At 34.4% G+C, this 20,011-nt stretch overlaps 2 protein-coding genes across 4 annotated transcripts in view; one reads left to right on the top strand and one right to left on the bottom strand.

Moving 5' to 3' along the window:
* LOC120312740 (E3 ubiquitin-protein ligase parkin-like) overlaps positions 1-20,011 on the bottom strand; it is a 489,002-nt gene that overhangs the window by 331,653 nt on the left and 137,338 nt on the right. For 2 of the 3 annotated variants that reach the window (XM_039353870.1, XM_039353871.1), the window contains exon 3: positions 14,743-14,763. The exons of the other annotated variant lie outside the window; for it this stretch is intronic. In XM_039353870.1, coding sequence (XP_039209804.1) covers positions 14,743-14,763 — 21 coding nt within the window. The remainder of the gene's footprint in view (positions 1-14,742; positions 14,764-20,011) is intronic. 3 annotated transcript variants of the gene reach the window in all.
* LOC120312739 (proline-rich transmembrane protein 2-like) overlaps positions 9,287-20,011 on the top strand; it is a 38,213-nt gene continuing 27,488 nt past the window's right edge. The window contains exons 1-2 of the mRNA XM_039353867.1: positions 9,287-11,172; positions 14,564-14,682. The gene's annotated coding sequence lies outside the window, so the exon portion shown is untranslated. The remainder of the gene's footprint in view (positions 11,173-14,563; positions 14,683-20,011) is intronic.

Consider the following 20,011-nt stretch of genomic DNA (forward strand, 5'->3'; position numbering starts at 1 on the left):
CAGTAACCTCAAAGTTTTCTAGCTCCTCTATTTATACAAAGGGGAGGAGAAATAGCAAGCTTCTTGACATAATTTTATCTATAAGCCTTCAATCAGAAACGAAAGACAACTCCCATAACGGTACAAACAAGATACTTCATTCTTATCCTTTCTGGTTATGAAGTGAGCAGTATGAAAAAGTCAATACGTTGAATAATAATCATAAAAAAATCAATAAATCCCTCAAGAAGCAAGCTTCCTTTTGACCATTCAAGACATACCAAGCAAATCAAAATCAGTCTCTGGTCAATATTTTGTCTACCATTGGACCCAAAATCACAACATAACTCTTGGAATATGACCAGAAATAACATCCTGCTAATTAAGTTTATCCTCTCTAGAAAAATAGAGAAGTCTTTATTTGCTAGTTAGAGATAAGCACCACAGAGGAACAGTGCAGTGACATGTACATAACATATCCTCTATGTGACTGACCAGACTTTGCAGTCCTTACAAATCAGCTATTTTGCAGACTGAGTATTGGGTTCATGGTCTTGACTGATTAGATGAATAAAAACAGCTGAGAAGGGAGAGGGAGGTGTGATCTCTTGAGTTTTCTGTCCAACGCCTCTCAGTTAACACAGAAAAAAGGCGATAGCAGTTCTGTGTACATTTCCTGGAGTTTTCAGCAATGTTGAAACACAACTTTGGTGAAATGCCTAATCAGTTCTATTTTTATGAGATAGTTATAGATCAACCTTCTTCCCTAAATTGTCCCTAATATTATGAATTTGAAATTTTGGTATGTGGGAAAGCACTAGAATTCCCAGAGAACCAATTCTTGTTATCTTGATTAATTACAATGCTTTCTGGTCACAGAAAATTAAAAAAGCCATAACTTTTACAGATGTCTGAATATACAATGAATTTATGTAACTGAGGGTTGCCCTTTGAAACTTGGACACTTTGCAAATGAAAATGAAGTTTGTCACTCAATTGTCAATTACAATTGTCCTTGTGTAATAGAGGAAACTACAAGCCAGTATAGCTCAAATTTCATTGTTGGGATCTCTCTCACCTACAAAGATACTGGATCACTTAGAGGGAATTGGCCATGATATTAACTAGCAAACTATCTGGATACACAGTCTAGAGATAATGGTGTTTTTTTTTTAACTCCAAATACTAATTGCACAAGCTCTGCAAACATATAACATTAAAATTCCAGTAAGAACAACAATGAAAGAAGGATTCTACATGACTTTATGCTACTGGATAAGGTACTGACATAATAAAATAAAATATAGAATATGTGTGATGAAAGAAATGGCAAATGACATTCTTCTTAAATGCCCTATCTTCCCATTAGCAGATCAGTTTGAGGTTAATTGCGTGTCAACATTGGATAACCTTGAAGATGATTGCTTAATTTGTGAGTATCATTATATTTGTAACTCAGACCAAGATGAAAAGATTCTAAAATAAAAGGGAAATGAGATAGAATTTTTACGTATCCATAGAAGCAATATTAAGACTGTGGTATTATCTTTGAGGTTCCAATAATGGAACTACATTAAGCAACTCTTTTGATGTTTTTATTGTCAAAGGGGAAAAGATTCCTATTTATTCATATCAAGTATTTTGGAATGCTACAAACATGATCATGAGCATGTGATATAAATACAGTACAATTGTTTACTAATTTAAGCATCCCTTGCACTGCCCATTTTTGGTATACATTATTATTTTTTTCCAGATCCGTTTACAAAATATACACTAAACTCTGACTGCATTATGCTGCAAGATTTTAAACACTTTTATTGGTATTTCTTTTGCTGAGCAAGATTTTTGATTGCTATATTTTACTTTACTTTCCAAAACATCTGTGTCTACTTCCATAATCCTGGGAAAAAATGAAACCTGATAAAGGAAAATTAATATATATCACAAATTTAATGAATATTTTGGAAAGGAAGTATATTCAGTTTGGAAAGATTTCAATGTTTCATAAGGAATTTAGTGGGTTTTAGCAAAAAAAAACAAAACCCTTTGTGTGTTAAATAAGGGAATATGTTTGCTTTTGGATTTTCGTTTTCTTGGGTATCCAGACCACATTATCAATAAGCTTAGTTATTTTTTAGAAGTAAAATTTACATATATATATATATATATATATATATATATATATATATATATATACACACACACACACACACACACACACACACATACACACACACACACAGAGACACACATACATAAAAAATAACAAAGAATAATGACAATAGTAAGTTACCAAGTTATGTAAAATAGAATACACAGTAATATATAATATGTATAAAGTATACACACATGTATTTACTTATATATGTGACTGAGGAGAAATTTTGGTTATCAATATTTAAAATTTATTGTAAAACAGCATTTTTACAGCTGTGGTAATCTATCTAAAAAAAGGTTAGTTACAGTATGATTAAATGTATGCTGTAGGGCACGCTACTGGAGAGTATGTCACCATGGGATGAAGTGGAGAAAATTTTGGTGTGGCTTGTGAATATGCAAAGAGACCATGAGAACTGACTGAATAGAACACAGAATAACAGAGATGGAAGGAACCTTTGAGGTTTTCTAGTCCAACCCCCTGCTCAAGCAGGGCATCCTATACCATTCTGGACAAATAGCTGTCCAATCGCTTTTGAAAAACCTCCAGCGATGGTGTGTCCATAACTTCTGAAGGCAAGCCATCCCACTGATTAATTGTTTTCACTATAAGAACATTTTTTGTTAGTTCCAGGTTGGATCTTTCTTTATTGAGATTTCAAGCCATTACTTCTTGTCCTGCCCTCAGATGCTTTGGAGAATATGTCCAGATCCTTTTCTGTGCAACAGCCCCTGAAATATTGAAAGACTGCTATCAGGTCACCCCTACTCCTTCTCTTATGAGTCCTCTTTAAGGAGATTCTGAGTCTGGATAGTGGAGCTGCATGAGTTAAAAGCTGTCAAAAACATGTGGACAGCAGATGTATCAGGGCTACCCTGGTGCAAAGGAAGATAGCCCATGCTCTACTTGTGGAAAACAATTTTTGTTTGTTGGTTTATTTATTTGATTTTGATATTGTCTGTCTCCAACCAGTACTCGGAGCAACTTAACTGGAATAATGAATCAAAGATAAAAAGTTTAAGATTGTACATTCTTACCTATATCTTGAGGCCTCAATCCTATAAATAAACCAAATCCTATATCTCATCCTTCAAGCAATCTTTGAGATAAACATTATAAAATTATTTTTAAACATTTACATCATTATTTAAAAAGATGAATGTGCTTTTAAAGAATCTTGATTGTCTACAATGTTGGAATCCAGCCTGGTGTTTATTGCTTTAAAAAACTGCATCAAATACTTACGGATTGCATGAACTACAGTAATTCTCTACACTGTATTAAATATTACTCTAAATAATCATTCCATTAAAGAATCTATGAAACAAAATTCTACATGCTTAGTGAAAATGTCTGCCTTCAACTATGCATATTTAAGTACCATGCTGGAGAGTTATAAAGCTACCCTACACATTACTCCGACACAAGCCAAACTGACAAAAGTTCCTAATGCTGACTTACTCTGTGGCAAATTTATCCAGATCACAACCTTAGATTCCCCTTACCATATATAAATACTTTTTTTTCTATTGCACCTTTCTATTGTTTCTCTCTCTCTCTCTTTCTTTCTTTCTTTTTTTCTTTCTTTCTTTCTTTCTCTTTCTTTCTGTCTTTCTTTCTTTTAGTTTGTATCAGATTTTACAATGCAATTAAAATCCTTAATAAAATTCTACATGAAAAAAGAAAATATTGCAGATGGCAAACAATATGTTGGTAACAACAGACACTATGCTACTCAAACTACAACCATTTATATCCTTCAAAGGTACAGTGGCATTGAAGAAAGTGACTTATGACCATTTTTCACATTTGTAACAATTGCAGCATCTCCATGGTCATGTGATCAAAATTTGGGTGTTTGGCAACTGGCTCATATTTATGACTGTTGGAGTGTCCTAAGGCCATGTGATAATCTTTTGTGATCTTTTGAGAAAGTATATGGGGAAGCCAGATTCTCTTAACTGTGATTCACTTAACAGCTGTGGCAAGTAAAGTCATAAAATGGGGCAAAACACATTTAGCAATGGAAATTTTGGTTCAACTGTGGCCGTAAGTCAAAAACTACCCGTATTTATACCTTCTTTAAATAACTTAACTAGTAAGAATCCAATATACAAAATATTTTATATTGAATAAAGTGATTGTTATTGTCACGATGACAGTAGAAAGACATAAATTAACTCATACATCTTTTGTAAGATGTAGATTTTGAATTTTGTGCATGTATTTCTCAATGATAAATAGACAGAAAGGAAAATACTTCCAAAGCAGCAAGGAAAGAATATTTGGAAAATAGTGATATCCTCAAATTTCCACATGTAGCAAACCAGACTTCAATGTTAAATCACAGCAATGGAAATAATGCTTGTTCTGTGCACTCCTGCCATTTTTTATGTTAGTTAAACTAAGATCTAAAATTACAACTAGAATAAAAAAGTGATTCTAAATCTACTAATTTATTGGGGTCAAGATATGCAAGCAGATCACTTTTGCAGAGGGTAAACTTCAGTTCACATTAGAAAAAAAATGTAATCTTCCAAACCTTGTTTTCTGGAAAAAAATCTTTGTAAGGTCATAAAATCCCTGAGGACTACTCAACTTTTCATAATACATCGTTCTTCTTACTTTGACTTCTGTTGCAGATTTAGGAACATATTGACAATAATTGACTGGTATTTTTTTTAATCAGTTAAGTACACTTGGTTGTCTTTCATTTTTAAAGTGTTCATTGTTCAATTTTAAAAACTGAACACTGAGAGTAATAAAAAAAGGAAGAGAGCCATTAACGAAATTGATTTCTTTTGCTTGGGTTTCTCTTCTGGTATTCCCTTCTTTAATATTTTCTCTGATGTTTTAGAACTTTCAATCAAATATGCAACTGAATGTAATGAGAAAATGTAACTGCACTATTGACTTTAGCCAGCTCAAATGTTTAACACTTTTATTGGCTAACTACCCAGAAACAAACACAGACAGAGGGTTAACACTAGCTCAAAATAGAGTTTACATTTTCTGTGGGAACGCTGTTACTAATACATAATTTGTTTAAAATAATAATAATATAATCCGGCAACAATACCTATAACATCATCAGAAAACATTTGCCTATGACAGGTCCTGAGGAAGGACTCAATAAGTGGATAAAAGTGCCAACTCTGGCTAATTGTGCCACAATAATGCGTATCAATAAAAAGCAATTTCTGCTTTTTGAAAGGAACTGAAAATATCTGTAATACAAAATACAATTGGCGAACGTATGTGTTTGTTTATTAATTTAGAAATTTATACCCAATTTTTAACAGTAAGGAGAAAGGAATTGGTAAACAATTGACAGAGTCTCAGCATTAATAAGAGATTAACAGTTTTGAATGACACAATTCAGAACAATCTCTTTCCATTCCAATACAAACTTGGAGTATGTCTATTTTCCAAATGAATTCCAAAAATCATTATAGGTTTTAAAACATTAGGCATGATTTCTGGAGTTTATCCATCTGCTCATTTGATCACCCATAACCTCCTTTGACTTAAATTCTTAAGTCAAACTTCTTTGAACTTTTATCCATTTCAACATTAAAAGTTCAATTTTCTTACTCTCCGAATTTATAATGAAACTTTATCAGAGAGTAAGAACATCATTTTGAACATGTAATAAGAACAACTTCATTATGGAAAGACATCAAAATGGATCTTTTCCAGATGACATCAAAGTATAATTATCAATACTACCTCCTATATGTTTATTGTGTTACTCTAGTTATATTGGTTATTGATTTATCTGATTTTATCTCTGTAACGTTAGCTTGTTTTGCTTTATCTGCTTGTAAACCACTGTAAATCAGCCTGATTTAATGATATGCAAATAAAATATAATGTAGTCATAATTCCAACTAATAAACATGACACAATCATCATAGTTTGTGTATAGATCTGTAGACATGCTAGATTCCAATTATCTGGCTTGTTACAGTAGGTTTATAAGCCCAAGAAGATCTTTTACTGGAAATGATAACTATGACTCAAATATTAAAACCTCAAAGATAACTGAGATAAACACAGGTAATCTGTGATATAGTTCCAACATCTTTTAATGGTCTAAAGAATATTCCTTATAGAGAAGAATGGGTTATCTTTATGACTGACTTTCTTTCATTCCAACAGGAAGTAACTGTTGATTTGTAAAAAGGGAAGTATTTTATAATGGGTGTGGGGACAGGAATTGTCCTTAAGCTTTTGCTTTATGGCATAATCAATAACCAATAAAACTAAGTGACTGTACTTAGTTTAAATGTGTATGCAGACATTAGCATAAATCCATACTGGCTAAATAATCATATACCAGCTGTATAAAACTATGATTTTAGAAACTGTTATTTGAGCTAAAATATATATTTACTAACCTATACAAGGTTGACCATATTATGTTTCCAGCAATTATAAATCTCTCTGCACCTTCCAAGCCATCAAACTGATGTCACCGTGAAAGCTTTTTTTCCTCTTGCCTCATCGTATCTTAGTATGTTGCAGCACTTTATGTTTTTCCTGTATTGCATTACTCAAACCTGATGAAACTATGAAGGAAAATGAGAAATCTGCCTATAATTTTATATGCAACACTCTGCTTCAGACCTTTACTCTTATATGATTTGGTTCAGTAGCCTGAAAAAGTGAACATTTTTCTGTCATTATGTTTTAGTTCACTTGCAGATGTCTGCATGTTTCAAACATACTGATTCAGCAGGTAAGCTCTTCTGCCATTTCTGTATTGTGCACTTCAAAATCTTTAATTAGATACACACAGAGTGAGAGAGAGAGAGAGAGAGAGATTATATTAAAATGTTAGGATGAAAGATAACAATTAATAGTCACTAAAATTTAGAATGAAGAGAGAAGAAAAAAGGAAATAAGAAAAAAGCATCAGTGTGGAAAAAAAGTATAAAGAAATTATTTCCAATTTTTTTTACAGCAGGTACACCCATAAATGAAAATTAACTTCTTACTCTATGGTTATAACATTCCTTATATTTTTTCTATAACCTATTTTTTCTAGTCATCAAAACCATACATCATCATTTCATATTTTTTTGCTCCACAGAAAGTCAATAAGGGGTTTTTAATCAGCATTGTATTTAGACAACATCTGATCTCTAACTTTAACTCTAAATTGATGGTATCAATTTGACCATCTCAGCAAAATTCATCATCTTCACCATCCATTCTTCAACTGTGCTGAAGTCAAATATTTCCACCTTCGTGCTGCAATTATCATAATTCCATACCTTTTTTTTACAACTGCTTATCAATCCGTCCCCAAATAAAAGTGCCAAATATGAGCAGTTTGGTCTAGTGGTTAAGGTACCAGTCTAGAAACCAGGAGACTGTGAGTTCTAATCTCTTCTTAGCCATGAAAGCCAGTTGGGTGATTTTGAACCAGTCACTCTCTCTCAGACCAACTAATCTCAAAGGCTTGTTGTTATGAGAAAATGAAGAAAAGGAAGGAGTGTTAATGTCCCTTCTTATTGATTACATTTCCATAATAAATTTGAAATGCCTTTATACTTTCTAGACAGTTTTTGCAGTGACATATACCAACAATACTTCATTTTATAAAAAAAAAATATTTAAGACTACAATATAATGTGAATTTCAATAAGTTTCAACCACATGTTCTCCCACTGGTCCATTTATAACCAAAGATTTTATCCTATTTTATCTCTTATTATTATTATTATTATTATTATTATTATTATTATTATTATTATTAATAATAATACTGTTGGAAGAGACCTTGGAGGTCATCTAGTCCAACCCCTTGCTTAGGCAGGATGTCATTTCAGACAAATGGCTGTCCAGTCTCTTCTTAAAAACTTCCAGTGTTGGAACATTCACAGCTTCTGGAGGCAAGTTGTTCCACTGATTAATTGTTCTAACTGTCAGGAAATTTCTTCTTAGTTCTAGGTTGCTTCTCTCTTTGGTTAGTTAGAGCCCTGGGGCACCCCATTACACACTTCCCTCCATGTAGATGCAGTTTATTTTATTTATATATTTTTCATACTTCGCAACTAACAACAAAAAACCACTCATCTCTTCTTTTACTTGTTCATCTTTTGTTTCAAATTTCAGTAAAAATGTGTACTTTTTAGCAATAACCTGTTCATTTTTTGTACAAAACTCTACTTCAAACTCAGTCTTATGATGTTCAAAACCATAATCCTCTTTTGTCTGCTTTAAATCTTTCTAAGAAACCATTTCCAACTATTCCCTCTTGCACTAGTTGTTCATTTTATTTTGTGTTCCCATTGACAAAATTCCAATATCTAAGTTAGGCATTTGTATTTGCCTATTATTTCTTGTGTATAAAATGGTTCTTCTGCTGAGAAACAAAAATATATTTTAAGACACAATCTAGGTTATAAGCAGGGCTTTTTTTGTCATAGAACACCCAGAATGGAGTTCCGGCACCTTTTTTGGATGGAACCTTGTAGGGTAGTCAAGGCGGGCTGTATGACGTGTGTGAGTTCCGGCACTTTTTTTTTTTAACAAAAAAAGCACTGTTTATAAGTGTTTCACATTCTCAGTGTGGCACATATAAAAAATGACTTCTAAGTCTATCTTAGTTTTATCATACCATAAATATACCAGCCAAATCTCAAGTCATGACTTACTAAGTTTGAAAGCCTTTTTTCCCCCTCAGCAACATCCATTATTTCATCCAAACTAAACAGCAACCTACAAAATGTAATTTCTAATCAGGCAAACCAAATCCTCTTCTTTCATTTATATCTTGCAGCACCTATGTTATAGCACCTTACAAATTTTAACATAATTATTCTTAAATAATGTTGTTGTTCGTCCATCGATTTCAATGAAGACCTTGACATCTTGTGGGTTATGGGCCATCAACGATGTGTCCGTAGGTGGCTAATAAGACCAATGTTAGCACGGAATGTTCTGCCACATACTGAACAAAGAAATGTAGACACTGTTAATTCAGCATTTGCAGCTCTGGCTTTGCAGAGTGCTCGCTTTTCTTGTGCCAAGATTGTCCTTCTGTGTTCATATGTCTGGCAACCCTGATACACCAAGGTGCGCCATGTCAGTCGATCATGCGCCAGAAGTTCCCAAGAGATGGTGTTAATACCCAGGGACTTTAGAAAAGCTTTCAACGTGTCTTTGTAGCTTAAATAATATAATTATTTTGAAATGACACACACTTCATATTTGTCATTGACAATGGTATTAAATCTTCTTGATTTTAAAATGCATTTTATTCATTAATTCTGTTTGATTTTATATTTCATACTTTGTCAACATCTTTATATTCTCTTTGTTATCTTAAAATCTGCCACTATATTAAATTCTTATCTATTTTACCACTAATGCTTCAATCCTCTTTAAGGGAAACATTAAACTTTAAAACCAGGACCAGAAAATCTGTAAAAGCTCTTAGTTTATAAGTTTATTTTTTTAAATGTTTTTGAACTTAATCCTCTCAAATTCTCTATTCAATATTTCTAAAATTAAAATAAATAGAAAAGACAATTGACAACCTTGTCTTGTTCCTTTTTTGTATCTCACATGGTTTAAATAAATCACCATTATTACTTGTGCCTTCTGTGAAGTATATATACATTTTATGCATATTAAAAACAATTCTCTCCAAAGTTCATATTTTATGAAAGTTTAAATAATTTTTTAAACAGACAGTCTAATTCAAATTATATAAAGCTTTATCTGGATCCCAAAACAAGTAATACAATTTATTTTTCTTTATGCTTTTTAAAATATTTTAAACTATCCAGCACAGGGAGTTACTTTCCATGAAATAGGCAAGCCATATAAATTTGACAAACAAATAATCTTGTAGCTATCTTTTGGGCAAAAACATACATAGGTCTTTATAAATAAATTTCTGTAAAATCATTTTCAATCTATCTGGATAATTCTGAACAATGTAAAATCATTATTAAATAGTGATATTGTTCTATTATTTTTTTTGTCAGAGTTAAATCATGTCTTTCCTTAAGCATTAATGTTCGTATCTTTCCAAGTCTCTGCCATCTTTGTTCCTTGTAAAACGAAATCCATTGTGTTTTGCAAGGATTGTAAAAGTTCATCCTCACTGTGAAAATCTTTTATTTGGATACTGAATGGGATGGCTTCTAAAAATTTAGCAGTGATGTCTACAGTAGTATTCCTCAGTCTGGTGCCCTTTATATTTGAGTACAGCTCAGTATTTTAGAAATGACAGTTCAACTCATAGGGCAATAATCTATACAAGTAGAAGGCAAACAATTTGCTTTGCAATAATGAACAAAGGACACATCTAGCCAAAACATCCCGACCATATACCATAGCAAAATACTAAATCTTTAGAAGCAATCTGCCTCTGGATATGCTTTATTCATTTGCAATGGTTAATACAACTCCACTGACATCAATGAGACCTCATATCAGGAGACTGTGAGTTCTAGACCTACCTTAATATGAAAGTCAACTGGGTGACTTTGAACCAATCACTGTCTCTCAGCCCAAATCAAAATCACAGGGAAAATAGGGGGAGGGAGGAGTATTAGGTATGTTAACTATCTTAAGTTGTTGATAAAAAAAACAAATAAAAGAGGATTCAAAAAAATCTTTTTAAACAATGCTTCAGTCTGGCTTTATAGCATCAAAGAATGATCCCCAATGGTTTGTACTGGAGCAACTCATGTTGAATGAGTTGTCTTTAAGTTAATGATGTTATCCTATTTTCCAGTTTTCATAAAAAAATAAAGAGTATTTGAGCATGTCTTTATCAATTGCTTATGTAGTGAAGCTGTCTGAGAGTGTTTGCAGGAGCTTGGTTGGGAAGGGAGAGATTGGGACAGCTGCTGCTGGCTTGGGGTGTGGCCGGTGTGGCTGGAGAAAAAGATAGAAAAGGAAAGGAAAGGGCTGGGGGTGGCTGTTGCAGTTTGTCAGGTGAAGGTAAAGGGACTGGACGTTTTATTTGCTTTTCTTCGTAAGGAGGATATTTTAAACAAAGGCTAGAGGTATGGTGGAATATCCAGAGAATTTTTAGAAGGAGGGTAAAATTTACTCCGCAATTATTTTTGTTAGGCATTGTTACAGATTGTGATACAAAGGAGGTTGTATTGATGTTAAATTTGATTACAGCCGCTAGGCTGTTAGTAGGACAATATTGGAAGAAGGAATCTTTGCCTACATTGCAGGAATGGTTTCTTAAAGTAGCTTATCTGGCGGAAATGGCAAAGATTTCGGCTTTCTTAAAGCAACAAACGCAAGAGAAGTTCCTTGCTGTTTGGGACAAATGGATAAAATTTATACAATTTAGATTGGGTATACAAAAATATCACATAGCTTTTTTATAAGTTTTATTTTTATATATATATAGATATTTTTTTATATATATATATATATAAATATAAATTTTTTAATTTAATTTTTTATTTTTATTTCTTAATTTTTAATTAAGCCTATATTCTGCTCTGGGAAGCTCAGGGGGGGGAAGGGAGGGTTTTTGTGAGGGGTGGGGGATGGGGTTTTTTTTTTTTTTATATATGTAATGTTTAGTTTCTTTTTTGTATATGTTGTCTTTTGTTTTGTATTGTTTTTGTCTTTTTGTAAAATTTATAAAACTTTCAATAAAAAAAAAAAAAAAAGGCTAGAGGGAGGGAGAGAGAGGAGTTTTATTGCTTCCTTCGTAAGGAGGATATCTCAAACGGAGGCAAGAGAGAGAGTGTGTAGAAAGGAGTTGGTTGAGGCTCCTAACCTCAGATTTTAACAATAAAGATAAGGGGGGGAGGGCTTTGACGCTGAAACCTGACTGAAGAAGAAGCAACAGAAGGAGAGGAGAGACTGGTAGTGGCTATTGTTGCTGCAAAGCCGGAGGCTATTTGGACTGTGACTATTGCTGCTGGTACAGGTTTTAGACATTGTGGGGGAGTTGCCCTGGGGGGATGAACTATTGCTACAGCACACTGACTGTTGTTGTTTCTACTACCGTCTGGAGCCGGGGTTTCCTTCATCCCATTTGACTCTGAATGATCGCTGAGGAATCTTTTATTCCTGCTGCTATACTGGCCTTGGGCTGTTGGATGTCATCATAGCATTGACTATCGTGACTGGTTATTTTCGTTCCTAGAAGCCCCTCTTTCACGAGAGCCGGCTACCTACTAATTCTGCATGAGCTCCGGCTGGAAGAGACATCTTATCAATCTTTAGAGAACACTACTGCAGGGCTTGACAAAGGGGGCTGGGGCTAGGAGGGCCTGGTTTCTGGCGGCCTCTGAGGAGGTAACGCTACACTTACATGTACTGATACAATCTAGGTTTATTACTTTAGGGTCCTGGCACAAAATTTAATATGTGCACATTTTACTGTGAAATATGGAACATAGTGCTGAAACACAAAACTCTTCTGTTCATAATTCCACAAGAAGCAATATGTGTTTTTGTAAAATAACAGCAGCAAATTTGCCCTCGCCTTTGATAAAGACAACTCTTTGGGGAAGCAAATTTAATGCAGGACATTAAGTAAACTGATGCTGTCATTAGTGCAAATGTCAAGTTCATTATAGCAGATGTTTCAACTGAAGATTGCTACACATAAAAATCACAGAGCAAATGTGCGATGCAACCACCATTTTATTTAATGTCTGCTTCAATGCCCCAAAGAGTCAATCAGAATCATCTGTTCATGTAATTACCACATTGTTATGTAACAAAGCAAGTTATTTGGTTGAAGCATTCATAACAAGTCTGATTCTAGGCTCTTGCTAATCATTTTTATCACCCCTCCGGTATAGAAAAAATGCTTATGAATCACATAACACAATTTTATTGCTAATGCCATTAAGAATCCAAAGACAGTGGAGGTCTTCTTATAAATTATCCAGATTGAGATAATGATTCTACAGCAAAAAAAAAAAAAAAATGCCTGACCATGTAACATTGTTGGATTTTTAATGCAGTTTATCAACCTCTAAATATAAAGAAACATAATCGGTTATTAATTCTCAACCCTAGCCACTTTAAAAGGTGTGGACTTCAACTACCTGAATTCCACAGTTAGCAGAAAGGAACCTTTCTATCTTTTACTCATATTTGGGAAGTGTTTTGGAACTAAACTGTTTTAATAAGAGATGTCTCCATGAAATTAAGTCAGACAAGTTCACCAAATAAAATAAAAAGAGGGGTAGAGCATCCTGACTTATAAGGTAGCAAGCTTCTAAAAAGATAAAATTATATAATATACCTTCCACGATCCATTTATATCCTAAATTTTCCACAGATGAATTACAAATTGTGTGGCCTAAGAACACACAAGTAGAAAGCTTTAAGTCTGCTCACAGAATCTATTTTAAAATACCATGTTCTGGCATATCTATAGCATCAAGGTTTAATACAGCCTGTTTGCTTTTGATTTAATGAGATGTTGAATATCTTAGTGTTTTATGGAAACTAACCTAATATGATCTGTTAATCAAAATCCATGGTTTAGTGTTTGCCATGTATGACCATAGCCTTCATGTTGTAGCAAAATAAAAAGAATAAAAATAACTATAAAATGTTATACAAAAATAGTTTAAATATAACATTTCTTATCCTCCATATCATCCATTTCATGGTTAAAGATCATCTCTAATGGTTTAGGAGACTATGAAAGATATAGTGTTTCTATTCCCTCTCCATATTCTAATTCTTTTTCTCCAACAAATACACAAATCACTTCAGGACTGTCTCTTTCAAACAGAATTGAGCCGAGGTGGCGCAGCAGTTAGAGTGCAGTACTGCAGGCCACTTTAGCTGACTGTGTTCAGCAGGTCAGCGGTTCAAATCTCACCGGCTCAAGGTTGACTCAGCCTTCCATCCTTCCGGGGTAGGTAAAATGAGGACCCAGATTGTTGGGGGCAGTGTAAAAATATATATATATATATATATAAATATAAATATATAAATATATATATAAATATATATATATATATATATATATATATATATATATATATATATAAAATCAAGCTTTCGATGGCTAACATCTGCCATCATCGTCAAGATACAAGCCAGCTAGTGAGGAAACCTGCTTATAAGCATAGCCACACCTAAACTCTACGCATGGGCCTTGTAACAGGTCCAAACCAACTAATCCTTACTTCACTTACAGCCTTCAGTGATTCTTTCTTTTAGCTCTTACTTACATGGTCTCATAAATAAATAAATAAATAGATCTATCCAACATACCCCTAATATAGGCATGTCAAACTTGCAGCGTCACGTGACATTGCACGACATATCAGAGCTTTTTCGCCATTGCCGGCAATGAGGTGGGCGGCTCCAGTATGATGAAACCGGCCCATGGGCTGGCAGTTTGACACCCCTCCCCTAATAGATCAAAATACTGATAACTCCCTCATTTTCAAGTTTTGATCCTGTCAGACGGAACAGTCTGCCTCCTGAGGCCAGTTAGGACCTACTCTACCTTGATGACTTTTCAAGACTACTTAAGATTGAATTATTTCAGAATATCTCCAGGGAGTAAGGTAAGAGTCATTCTTGGCATGGGTTAGGTGATTATTATTTTTATTCTTTTTACTACTTACCAATGGGAGTGATTTGAATTTCTGGAAATAGAAAGTTCAAAAAATTAATCAATGGATTCTATATTTTGAAGGAACATACATTTTGTACAAACTGTAGTTTGCCTAATTTAGAAAACTTATTTTAAGAAAGTGGTTTACTTAAACAAGAACAAAAGGAAGAGGAAAAGAAAAGAGAAGGGGGAAAATCTATGAATTTGCTTCTGTGAGTTTTTCTTTGAACCTGTCTGTAGAAGAGAAAGAGGGAAGAGACTTGAATTGTCCTTGTGAAACAGAATGTCAGTTTTATGTGATTCCTGCTGGAAATGCTTATGATGGTTTCTTCCAGTTATAGAAGTTTCCAATAATTTGGCTATACTTAATATTTACCAAAATAGTTTCACACTGAATAATACAGAGTGAGGAATTGTTTCCATAATATTTAACTTCATTGTGGTTTTATTATATTGGCCAGCCTCCAAAGGAGATATTGTAAAAATACCCACAACAGGTTGAGCATAATTAGGATAAACACTTGATTCTCTTCCTCCTTCATTCCGTGTCATGTACACTGCTTTTAAACAGTTTCCTTCTTATTTTGGTGGACACACAGAATAAACTGTATGTTTCTTCCAATCCTAAATATTTTATACAACCACAATTGAGCCCAACATTTCTGTTGCTAAGAGAGACATTTCTTAAGTTGATTTTTACTCCATTTCACAACCTCTCTTGCCATAATTGGTTTGTGAATCACTGCAGTTGTTAAGTTAGTAACAAGGCTGTTAAGTGAATTTGGCTTCCCTATTGACTTTGCTTGTTAGATGGTTGCAAAAGTTGACCACATGACTCTCAGACACTGCAACCATCACAAATATGAACCAGTTGCTAAATATCTGTATTTTGATTACATGATCAGGAGGATGCTGGGACAGTCGTAAGTGTGAAAAATGGTCATAAGTCACTTTTTCAGTGCCCTTGTAACTTTGAATGGTCACTAAATGAATGGTTGTAAGTCGAACTACCTGTATATTGGGATCCTCCTAAGATCCTCACCATAGAGGAGAAAAAAGGCAGATCTTGACAAGTTTCTGGAAGATCAAAAAAGTCAGGGACTTCTGAATCTCAGGGATTAGGGTTAGGGCTAGAACTTTACATGTTTGTAATCTGTTTTAAATTCCCCTGAGAAAGTCTAATTTGAAAGGTGGCATGCTTTTTTTTTTTTTCAAATTAAAGACAACTTAACTTCTTTATCTAAAGCCTTCATCTTCTTTTCCTAGCAAAATAGTCTCACTCACCATCTACTTCCTGCATTTGATTCCTTTGGGCTCTTCCTTGTTTCTCTTTACCTTCTATACCAGCGGTTCTCAACCTATGGGTCGCGACCCCATTTGGGGTCGATCGACCATTTTATGGGGGTCGCGAAACAACGTGATCTGCCATTTCCCCCAGGGGGTGCCGCCACGCATGCGCGCCACGCATGGGGGCGCCGCCGCGCATGCGCGCCATGCCGCGCATGCACGGCGCGTCCGTGTGACGGGGTCGCCGTCACACGAAGATTGAGAACTGCTGTTCTATACATGACTAGGATCCCATTTCATGATTGGAATGGGAACTACAATAAGAGATGTAACACAAAGCCAATCTCAAGTTACTAGACATATACCGAATCCTAATCTGAAAGGATTCTCAGAAAGCTGCATTGTATATTATTAATTGATAGCAGTGTTCCAATATCTCAGGGGCTGCCACAAAGAAGAGGGAATCAAGCTATTTTCCAAAGCGCCTGAAGGCAGGACAAGAAGCAATGGGTGGAAACTAATCAAGCAGAGAAGCAGCATAGAACTAAGGAGAAACTTCCTGACAGTTAGAAAAATTAACCAGTGAAACAACCTGTCCCCAGAAGTGGTAAATGCTCCAACATTGGAAGTTTTTAAGAAGAGACTAGACAGCCATTTGTCCGAAATGGTATAGGGTTTCCTGCCTGAGCAGAGGGTTGGACTAGATGACCTCCAAGGTCCCTTCCAACTTTACTACTACTACTACTACTACTACTACTACTACTACTAATAATAATAATAATAATAATAATAAAAATCATGGGCAATAGAAGGAACCTGTCAGAAGCAATAACGTCTATAAATACAGCATGAAGATGATATGGTTGATTTTTCTTTTGGTTCTGTAATCTTCATCCTGTATTTACTGCACATGTGCTCTTTGGGAAGATCTGAGATGAGAGCATGAGAGAAGCTTCTTAAAATCTCCAGATTTACAGACGAACAAGGGGAAGATGAATCAATCTGCCTTAGGCATTCAGACAAAGACTGCCAATTCCAAACCCAAACACACTTCCCCACATATTTATGTATCACCCCCACACAACATCTGATATGGCTAAGATAATATGATGTAAGTTGGTATGCTGTAGCTAGGCTATTGCTAATGTATTACATAAATGCATTTGATCTTTTGTTTTTTAATATCTGTTTTCCTTTTCTGTTATTAAATAGCATCCAACCATTCCATAAATAGGGATAAAAGTTTTAACGTTTCCAGGAATTTCATTCTACACAGAAACCACAAAAATAGGTTTCTGTATGTTTTTTCTTATATGCCTATAGATTATGTGTGGAAAATTTTGTGAGCACACAGAGGTCAGGCCCTCCTTTACTATGCTGATTACATTCTCCTACCATGGATAGTCAGGCCCCAATTTCATCATATGAACAACAGGAGTTCCTGCTTTTTTTCTTTATTGGTAGATCAGATCGTGCTCTTCAGGGTGCTTTCCTATTATTCTTTTGTGATTTTGTATTTAAAATGCATTGAACCTTATGCTCTTACTTTAAAAACGGAAATATTAACTATTTATGCCAACAGGCAACAAGAAATCTATGTGTGGCTGTGAAAATGAACTCCACTGTGGTAAAACAACCTAACCAAATTCATTTAAAATATTAACGTTAAAAGTTTTATGTTTTTTTCTTTGAAAAAAGAACTAAGAAATATTTTTAGAGATCTTAAGTGCATTTTTTGAATAGGTTTCTACAAATGATAAATGGAAGACCTTAAAATTCCAGGAAAATAAGGACTGTGTTTTGGTCAAGCTAAACCTGCCTCCAGAAGCTATGAATGCTCCAACACTGGAAGTTTTTAAGAAGAGACTGGACAGCCATTTGTCTGAAATGGTATAAGGTTTCCTGCCTGAGGAAGGAAAGATCTCTTCCAACATCATCATCATCATCAATCATCATCATCATTATTATGGATCATCACACAGTCAGTCAGATGTTCAGACTGGATTTGGCATTTTGTCTACCTACTGAGTCCTTACCAAGGACCTGGGATAGGCAGATGTGGATGTTTGATGGTATTACAGATATCGTCGCAGAATGGAAGCAGTTCCCACTAAAGCCGCCTTTTGCAATTGACTAATGGCAAATTTGTCAATGCCAATGGTGCTCAAGTGGTGCTTGAACACCATTGGCATTGACAATTTTGCCATTATTATTATTATCGATCATCGCACAGTCAGCCAGATGTTCAGACTGGACCTGGGATAGGCAGATGTGGATGTTTGATGGTATTACAGATATCGTCGCAGGATGGAAGCAGTTCCTAATAAGGCCGCCTTTTGCAATTGACTAATAGCGAATTTGTCAATGCCAATTGTGTTCAAGTGGTGCTCCAGTTGTTTTGGGATTGCACCCAAGGAGCCTATGACTATTGGTACTACCCTTGCTTGCTTTTGCCACAGTCTTTCTATTTCTATTTGTAGGTCTTTGTATTTTGTTATCTTCTCCAGTTCTTTCTTTTCTATTCTGCTATCTCCAGGCACTGCCACGTCCACTATCCAGACTTTTTTGTCTTTCTTATTGACAATTGTTAAGTCTGGGGTGTTATGTTGTTGTTGTTGTTGTTGTTGTTGTTGTTATTATTATTATTATTATTATTATTATTATTAAACATTTGTATCTCTAGTTTGCAAAGTTAATTTTATCTTCTTGCTAATTTGGTACTCTTCTCTCCCTTCCATCCCATAAAAGACAACAGAGGATATAGTCATCCGTACAGCTTTTGTAAGTTTAGTGTACTTTTTTTCCAACTATTTTAAAAAAAAACATTGTCAACAACATTTGAAGGGAACTAGCTTTATGGAAGATCCAGGAAAAAATGGGAAAGAGACACATAAGCTAATGTCTTCAGAACTTGAAATGGTAGAATTGTATTCTCTCTTTTATTATATTGGAATTCAGTGGAACATTTGGGACATATTGAACCTTGTTTCAAACTTGTAAAATCGACACTGTAATCACCATGTTGCTGTGCATTCCAAAAGAAAAATTCTTACAAAACCTCAGACATGTAATTTTCTTTTTTAATGAATTGAAGAAAGACTCACCCAGTGAATACAACAGAACTTATGGCTCTGTAGATTAAGAATCTTTTAAATTGCAATTTGTTTAAAAAAGCAAAATCTACACTGATTAAAAAGATGAAGTTTGGTCCAAATTTTTGTCTATAGACCACAGAAAAAAATCTGCCATCAATAAACAAACAAACAAGCAAATAAATAACCCAGTTGTCCAATGTACATGAGTAATCTCAAGATCTCTCCTTGACCTGAAAAGAATTTTAGACCGTCCAGATCCAATATCTACCTTTCAGCCATATATCTTCCACTATCTGTAGCAAGTCAATTTCACATTGCTGAACTGATTACCATCATTTTTTGCATTGAATGTTTAAAAATTAATAATATTTTATCTATTCAGTCACACTTTTGTTCCATACAGTATTAACCTTGTGAACTCTCAAGTTTCCTCTTTCTGCTATGTATTCAAGATGCACAGTGATTAATATTTATATGTATTTATATGTAAGGGTGTAGGTATAAGCATATGTTGCATATAGCATGTTTATATGTGTGTTATGTATGTGTACACTTTTGACAGCAGGCAAAAGAATTTCATTTTTAATGTGTGCTGGTGTGCCCACAGTAAAAAATGACAATGACTAAATTCAAACTAATAATGACATATCCAAGACTATGATCATCAGCAGTTTTAGCAGAATCTCAGTAGATAGTTGTACTTTGATAACAGTAATATCTGCCCTATTTGCAATGGATTCTTCTAAGGGCAGCAAATGTGAAATCTATGACTTCCTCTGATTACATGCACTTAGATGTTACTCATAAATGGCTCTATATCAGATTGTGGAGTCCTGTTGAGTAGATTACCACAAGACTCAGTCCTGGGCCCTGTGACATTCAATATTTTATTAGTCA

The sequence above is a fragment of the Crotalus tigris genome, unplaced genomic scaffold (genome assembly GCF_016545835.1).
Source record: "Crotalus tigris isolate CLP2741 ecotype Arizona unplaced genomic scaffold, ASM1654583v1 scf7180000018526.697782, whole genome shotgun sequence".
Lineage (NCBI taxonomy): Eukaryota > Metazoa > Chordata > Lepidosauria > Squamata > Viperidae > Crotalus > Crotalus tigris.